The sequence below is a fragment of the Musa acuminata genome, chromosome BXJ3-1 (assembly GCF_036884655.1).
Source record: "Musa acuminata AAA Group cultivar baxijiao chromosome BXJ3-1, Cavendish_Baxijiao_AAA, whole genome shotgun sequence".
Taxonomy (NCBI): Eukaryota; Viridiplantae; Streptophyta; class Magnoliopsida; order Zingiberales; family Musaceae; genus Musa; species Musa acuminata.
The window spans coordinates 23648794-23657329 of NC_088349.1; the positions used below are offsets into that span (position 1 = coordinate 23648794).

Below are 8536 nucleotides of genomic sequence, written 5' to 3' on the forward strand. Positions count from 1 at the left end.
TATCAATTGGTTTCATCATCAAAATTTGAGATTCAACACTAACCTACTTCGATCAAGACAATCATTTACAAACACGAATCCTATATTATTCGACATGTCATTAGTTAATCTGACACTTCGTCCGATCCTTCAACACATCATCCTCTCCTTTGACGTATTACACAATAAGCATATTAACCTTCTGTAATATTTGATCTCCTTGGTGCAATGTCCTATCCTTCGGCCCAATACTTGAACTCATGGCATGAAGTCCTTCCAGCACGTTGACCAATCCTCTAACCTAACGTCCAATCTTCTAACTGATTTTTCCTACTTTGATTGATTTGCTTTTCTATAATCAAAGCTAGTCTTGCATCACTCAAATACTGATTAGATCATTATTTCATTAATTGATTTCATCATAAAAAAATATGAGATTCAACAATCTCTCTTTTTTTTATAATGACAATCAATTGATGTGAGAGTTTAAACTAAACTCCCCCTATCAATATGTCATATTGAAAGAAAGTTTGAATGCAAAAAATCATAAGAATTTCATGCATAATTTCAAATTATCAAGGTACATCATAACATACATAATTTCAAAATTCATATCATCATAACTTCTCCTCCTTTGTTATCAACATAAAAGAGAAAAATACAACTAGCAAGCTAGTAATTTAGTAAATTTTACATAATTTTAGAACATTAAAGCTACCAAATTTTATATCAATATTACTAATATTAGTATTAATATTCATATTGCCAGTTTCACCCCCTGAAGTATTGTTGCTTGTTATTAGTCCTTCCGCTTCTCCGGTTGTGCATCGTAAGTCATTCCTGATTTGAACATTAGTCCTGCGTCATCTCTAGATATCCACCGGAAGTCTTTCTCATGTGAACCAGCATTAACGTTAAGGTTAAAGTTATCCATCCTAAGATACTATTAAATGGAAGGATTTGATGTCCATAAATGATAAATTATAAATTGAATTATGGAATTAGGTGTTATCATAATACCAATTATAAGGGTTGCCGAATTGGGTGTTATCATTGATATCATCATCTATCAGACTTGAAAAAGATTGACGGAACATAAATGCTGTTCATAGAAAGTAATTGGGTACACTGCAACGAGAACTACAAGCTGTTCTACTTGGTCCATTTCCAGAAGACGTTAGATCCACACTTGTACTTGTCCTTGCCTTCGCACTCGATCTCCAGATCATCAGTGATGAAAGGTACTTTCTGCATTGTGGTTAACACAAGGAATGATATGATTAGAATGATCATAGACATTAAATATCATGGAAAACTAGATGGACCTTTTTAAGTATGCTACTTCAAAATCAGCACAAATAAAATTCTAATGAAAAAAATCATTGCTAAATAAAAACACGAATTAAGCAGGCCAAAATTAGACGTCTTTCAAAGTTGGGGAATTAAATGATCTTGGCTGGTTTTCCTCTTAGTATGCGTTACGGTTTATGTTAGCCAAATGTACAATTAGATAACTGAAATGCTAGAAAAAATTATGAACACAAACAGTATTAAGACATCTGCCAAGAAATAATTTTCACTGTGTAGGAACCAGAAAAAGAGAACATAGGTAGGTCTAAGATTCATACCATATATATATATATATATATATATATATATATATATATATATATATATATAGTAGAACATTAGAAAAGAAGGAATTGCTTCCGGAGGGATGCTTTGATGCCATTATATTTGTAGCCGAGTTAAAGGGAAAAATGGAAACAACAACAAATCAGAAGACTGTGATGGAATTTCTGTATGTTAGAAGTAAGATGGAGAAAATGATGTAAAATTCTACTTGATTGAAAAATCAAGAAGTTATTAGGTGCTGATTTATGAGAAGAGTTTTAGGCACCTGTGCTTGATATAGACTGTCTACAATGGAGTATTTCTCATGCAACAACAAGTTTCAGTGCCTGAACTTGTTTAAGCAGCATGCCAAATTTACTTACAGGAAAAATTAAATTAAGGTTGAAGGCAGGAACAATCAGAGGGCTACAATTTGTTCATTATTACCTTTTGCTTAGCCAGATCTTGACAGCCAGTGAAGTTCTCAGGGAACTTGCATGTGCCAAATTCTACTGTGTATGCTCGTGCGAAATTTGCTCCGCTGGTTGCCAACCTCTTTTTGTCATTCAGCTCCTGTAGAAATTTTCATTAGTGATTTCAAGAACATTCGAAGATTACGTAAAATGACATGAATCATAAGGTTTTGTGTCAAAAAAATCCATGCAGATGATATTTAATCAAGACACAGTGCATTAGGTGCATCTACTCTGTCCAAACTTTCAAGATCGTCGGTAGGGCAGACATTTTCAACTGACTTCGTTCTGAGAGTTACCATACCCTTCAATCGCTTTTAAACACAAATAATTATCTACAAGTTCTTAGATAAATTTTGGTGGACATTTGTAGATGGAAAAGAAGTGTAACAGGTCACTCACTTCAAAGGACAAGAGTGAATGCGAATGAGATAAATTGTTTACATCATGCGGTAAGCTGTAAGTTATCACCAAAAATCTGGATAAAATCATTTTTCTTAAGAAACGAACTGCCATAAAATAACAATAAACAAGCTCTTCACTTGTTGATTATTCATTTGTTAGGCCTAATCCAAAGAAATGTAAATTTCAAAATCTCATGTTTCTTGTTTCATTTTCTTTCTTTCCTTTCTTTCTTTAATTTTTTTTTTAATTTAAAGCAGGCAAAGCCTTTCCAACACCAAACATAGTGCAAATCTCTTTTCTCATTATGTTCTCAAACATCTACTATGCATAATTGTCTCCTCTAAGTCTGTTTCATGCAATGTAGGAAGTCCAACTCACAGTCCTCTTAATCTCTCTACCCCAGTTAGTCTTCTACCTTCCCCTATTATTTTGTAGGAGCAACTTGCAACAGTTTTACCTCAATCAAGAAATTCCAGCATGTTTCATATATATTCTATTTGAATGAGATCATACAGGAGAAGTATGACAGCAGCAAAGCCAAAGTAGTTATTAGTAAAACTTGTAACAGCTTGTATACAGAACTAATATCGTATAGTATGGAAAAATACTAGACAATTTTTTATCAATAGCATTGCACCTAAAAGCTTAAGCCTTCAATGCAGGAGGAACTGGGCATTGATACTATCGTAAACTTTTAATTGATGTCATTGCATCTGAAAGCCTACGTCTTTAAATTAGATGATCTATATTTCTTATTATTTTAACAACAGATTGATGTATTAGTTAGGCTTTACTGTTCTTACATTAATCGAAGGGTTTTCTGAAACCTAATATTCATCTAATAGAAGCATATTTACGGTTATTTCTCTCCAAGAATAATTAAATTAGGCGTTACAAAAGAGAAATCAAATCTTGAATCCCATCCAAATCCTCAATATCGACTTTCTTTACCAACAACAAAACAATGCGTTTGCTTAATCTTGTTGTCCTTATTAGCTTTTGAATAATCAAGAGAGGCAGAACTAGTAAGAGACCTTGTTAGCTTTGCTTCTCTCGAGGTACTCATCAATGACGCCGGCATTCGCCGAGGAGGTCGCAGCCGCCGTGGTGAAGAGGGCAGCAGCAAGGCCGATCAATGCAGCTCGTCTTCCCTCGCCCCCTACTTCCTCACGCTCACCTGCACGAGCCTGCTGGGCTCTGATCACCGGCAGCTTGGGGGACGAAGCCGACGTGATCGCCAACGACGGTGCCGAGATGAGCTTGAGGTTGGAATCGGACGCACCGGATAGCCCGTAGTTGCAAACCAACACGCCCGAGTTCATGGCAGCCATTTCTTCGATTTGAAGGACGGGGGGGGGGGGGGGGGGAGGGGGGGGGCGGGGATGGTTTGTTAGTGATGTGGTAGTGTGGGAGAGGGAAAGTAATGTATTAAGCATGTGGGTTAATAGATGATGAGGTGGAGCAGATAATTGACGCTGGACGGAATCGAGAAATAGTGGAGGGAGCGTGGATAAGGTGAGATCGCCGCAAGCCTATTGGCCGATCGCCTCAAGCCCACTCGGTATCCTAATTGTGTGGTGGCATTGGGATCTCGAAGATGGCCACGTTGATTTGGATTTCTGAACCACTAAAGCATCTCATCATATCATCCCTAATGGGGACATCATGAGGCAAGAAAAAATCCATCCTTCTAGCTGAAGCACAAAGACATAGTAAAGCTAAGAAATTGTCATAGAAAAACACCAGCTTACCTGATCTGGTCAATTAGTTAAGTGTAGAAAGTTTCCTCAGAAAGCTTAACAAACTACGGTTTTCATCACCAACATGATTTGTTAGTTTTTCACTTGTGAGCGGAACTTTCTGGTTTTGGAGTACCGAGCTTCAAGTTCAAACCATGAATCCAATTCAATCTGTTTGTTGAACTCCTCAAACGTGGCAAGCTTGTGGAGCTGGCCTCTAGTGGTTCCTGCTTCCTTCAGATCCCTGAGGATGTCAATTAATCCACGGGCAGATGCATAGAGAGTTGTGAGGGGGTGAACAATGAGATGAAAGCCCATTTCTTGGAGCTCCTGAGGAGTGTGCAAAGGTGTAATTCCACCCTCGATCATGTTGCACACTCTGTACCCATTTGTGCGCCTGCCAATTTCCCTCAGTTCATCATCATCCCTTGGTGCCTCCACAAAGCAGGCATCTGCTCCTGCCTGCACAAGGTCAAAGAATCATTATCAGAGTCATTGCTCATGTAAGGCACAATTTTAGAAATCAAATGAAACTCTAGTGGAGATGACACACACACAGAATTTTTAAAAAAAGAAAAAACCTATATAACATCAAAGATTAAGACAATGACAAAGGAAAATTCTGGTGAGATACAACCACTGCAATTTAAATGGCCAGAAACCAGAAAGACAAAAATTCTGTTTCATAAAAAAATAACTTCAAATTGATAGATGATGATAAATTCAATTATTGATCACGAAAAAAGGCATGAAAATAATAAAGCACCAGATGATAGGTAGGTTATGCTTATAGAGAAAACACTTGAACAACTAGTAGTGGCTGAAGTAGCAAAAGGAACCAACCTATGCAATGCCAACTTCAACACAATTGCAAACAAAAATTATAATAGACCTATAAATTTCATAAATGAATGGAGAGACGAGGAGTTATAAGTTCTGATCCATGTGAAAAGAAACAACTTGAAAATGGAAAGGAATCTTATTCAGCAACATGTACCAATGCATTTTCATAGTAGGTGAAATTTGCCTTCAAAACAAGGATGAAAAGAACAACCGTCAATACTGCAAAAGTACTGAACATATGAAATTTCCATTTTATATTACCATAATTTGTCAAATATTACCATAATTTGTCAAATATTAGTAAAGATACACTCACAAGTTCACATGTTAGAACTGCAGCAAATCAGCAATCACAAATTGATAAGTTAATATGAATTATTATGATCTACAGGAACAAAACATCAGAGAAAGTTTGACTTACCCGAATTTGTTGAAAGATAAAGGAAGCCAAGGGGAAAACTTACACTAGTACCCACCATGGAGGAAATATTGAAAGATTTTTGCCAAGACCAAGGGAAGTCAAATAAAGCCTCTAACAAGAATGATAATAGAAAAATCAAAGCCGACAACCAACAATGAAATAAATTCTGATAGCTAGTATGAATGCTACCATGGTTTTAAATTTTGGTACCAGACCCCTCGAGGAAGTTGGTTGGATCAGCATGGATCTGGTACATACTGGCATACCATGATTAATTTCCTAGACCCATGCCAGTTTCTGGTTGGATCAGTATGGGGGGGAGACAGAGAGAGAGGGCTGGTGTGCGGTCTGGTTCTCCGTCGGGCCGGTGTTTACCACTTGGTTCATATGGGTTTGGGAAGTCTTTTAAGTCATGGTTGCTATAGAAAAAATGTATGTTCCAAGCTCAGGAAACATCATGATTTATTTTTTCACTGATTTTTACAACTAAAGAACATTGAGTTATCTATTGGTAGGTCATACGAGTGTTGCATGGACTCAAGTCCAAACTCACAAGACATGTCAGATACATATCCATGCATGTTGGGCATTGATAACACTCTTTTATAACTTTCCAAATTCCAATATAAAACAACATTACAATATGAGTTCATTTCAAGATTCTATGGTTTCCTAGGCACTTAAATATAATTATTTCATATTCTCATGACATACAGCATAACTCTTTTATTTTCATTTATATTTTTATTCTCATATGAACCCGAATATCTTCATCTTATCTCATTGCCGAATCAGACACTTGGATATGCCAATTATAAGAAGAAACATATTCTCAAATTAGGAAAAACTTGCTGCATTCAAAGAACTTGGGATAGTAACAAATAACAACTTCAATGCAATCTTCACAGGTTTCATTTGGAAGATATAGAAAAACTAATAACAAGTGATACTGGATTTACATGTCAATCATCTGAACATAGTGGAAGTTGAAAGTGTTGATTACCATTAAAAATACAGAATTCAACATCATGGAGCATGGGACAACCACTGAGTGTTCAAGAATAGTTAACGAGCATGCTAAATATGACTATATTAATGTGCCTCAACTAGTTGACACAGTTATTGAAAGTAACTATAAAATAACTGCAGTAAGTTATGTGATACTGTATGAGCAACCAGAAAAGGAAAGAAAAGAAAAATATTTTGGATTTCCTAACTATTGTACCTCCATGTAGAGATTAGCTCTTGCAATTGCATCTGATAGACCAGAGTTAACTGAGATTGCACGAGCATCAGTCGGGGCAACAAGAAAAAAATCAGCATCACCAATTGCATCTCTTGCAGATGCTATTTTCACAGCATGCTCCTCAGCTGGTATCACCTATGATGAGAAAAATAAACCAGTGCTTAATGCCCCCTAATCAAGAAAAGCAATAGATAGGAATAGACAATATCAATCTATTATGTTGTTCATGTACAAAGAGTACACACAGCAGAGATATTTTGACAAGCGTGTGAAAGCAAACAAAAGGAAATACTACTGAATCACACAATGCAAAACAAAACTTAGATATCTACAAAAGAAAATATGCCCGACATTTGCAAGAAATTGAAAAAAGAAACAAGAGCAAAATCAATAATTCTTTTTCAGCTTATTACCTGTTTTCCACGCATATGTCCTTGTTGCCAGAAAAAAGAGAAGTAAATTTCCATGAGATCCATGGAGACCAATTATGACAAAACTGAAAAGGCAAAATTGAGACATAATGGAAGTAAATTGATGCTCACTTACCACACTTCTTTGGCCAAGCTTGATCCTGGAATGTCAAAGCACAAAAAGTGATTTTCAAGAATTAGAACTATCTAAAAAAGACTGATATCCAACAAAAGGGCTTGAAAAAAATTTATATTCTAAACAACTGTGGTACCTCAAGAAAGCAACCAGCAACACCAGCGGCAATCAAACCTTTAACGGTCCTCTGTACATTCAGAGCATTGCTGCCTCCCGTATCTACACTATTTCATGAATAAGAAGTCACGTATATGTGAATTTGACAACATGGACGGCACGTTCAAATATGATTAACAATACAAAGTTTAGTTGTGCTAAACTTCATTAGATAACAAAAGAACAAAGATAAGTTTTTCGACCAACTTTCTGGATATAAAGGAAAAGAAATGTTTTTCACTTCCAAGAAAGTTAACTCATCTTTCACCAGTTCATGTCTGAAATCTCTGTTACATCAATTTAAATTTAGGGATCAAGCCAATGGTTCGAATTGATAGGAAAATTGCAGAAATGTCGTTGACAAAGAGCAAGAACCCTTGTAGAAAAGAATCTATTACCAGCATCAGCGATAATGGGAATCAAAGGAGACGCCGCACACACAGATCGAGCAGTCTCCGCCATCTCCGGGGGTCTAGATCGATAACAAACAGATTAGCCAAAACAAAAGAAAGGAAGAAGTAAGCAGAAAGCGATGTAGGAAGGCGTAAGAGGGAGAGACGTGAGGAGGCCGAAGTCGGGCTTGCCAATGAGGGAGGCAGAGAGAGCATAACCAGAGATGAACCCGGCGCGGAACCCCGATTTCTGGATGATGGCCGCCAACAACGCGTCGTAGCACCCGGGCATCAGCACGATGCCATCCTCTTCGATCAGGCGTTGGATGCACGTCCTCCCACCCGACACCGAAGCCACGACGGCGGAGCTCCTCCGCCGCCGCCCACACCCCAACTGCCAATTCGCTCCGTCCACACCCCAACGGCCAATTCGCTCTTCCCGTGGGGAAGGACAAACCGGAGGACGGCCTCATTGCGATCGCCATCCGGGAAACCGCCATCGGTCACGGGTGGCGTGAGCAAAGACTCGGAGGAGAGCAGGGAGGGTTTTAGTTAAGCTGGGCCAGTCGACGGTTGGATCGTTTCTGGGTACGGCAGTGTTTAATCCTGGCCGTCAGAAGCAGTTGAGCTGACGGGCCCACAAATATGTCCAGATATGTTTTTATGCCGCCTATATGTATGTATAAGCTTTTATGATAATTTAGATAATAAGATGGTAAAAA

At 37.7% G+C, this 8536-nt stretch overlaps 2 protein-coding genes across 2 annotated transcripts; both read right to left on the reverse strand.

The window, feature by feature from the left end:
* Nucleotides 1-1064: 1064 nt before the first annotated feature.
* Nucleotides 1065-3841, reverse strand: LOC103972806 (photosystem I reaction center subunit N, chloroplastic). The gene is made up of 3 exons (XM_009387169.3): nucleotides 3506-3841; nucleotides 2041-2166; nucleotides 1065-1227 (listed from the first exon to the last, which is right to left on the reverse strand). Exons 1-3 carry the CDS (start codon nucleotides 3800-3802, stop codon nucleotides 1132-1134), a joined length of 519 nt encoding a protein of 172 aa, XP_009385444.2. The 5' UTR covers nucleotides 3803-3841; the 3' UTR covers nucleotides 1065-1131.
* Nucleotides 3842-4203: 362 nt separating this feature from the next.
* LOC135585965 (carboxyvinyl-carboxyphosphonate phosphorylmutase, chloroplastic-like) lies at nucleotides 4204-8314 on the reverse strand. The gene is made up of 8 exons (XM_065135028.1): nucleotides 8232-8314; nucleotides 7982-8185; nucleotides 7821-7894; nucleotides 7403-7485; nucleotides 7267-7291; nucleotides 7134-7153; nucleotides 6700-6855; nucleotides 4204-4672 (listed from the first exon to the last, which is right to left on the reverse strand). Exons 1-8 carry the CDS (start codon nucleotides 8312-8314, stop codon nucleotides 4304-4306), a joined length of 1014 nt encoding a protein of 337 aa, XP_064991100.1. The 3' UTR covers nucleotides 4204-4303.
* Nucleotides 8315-8536: the final 222 nt, after the last annotated feature.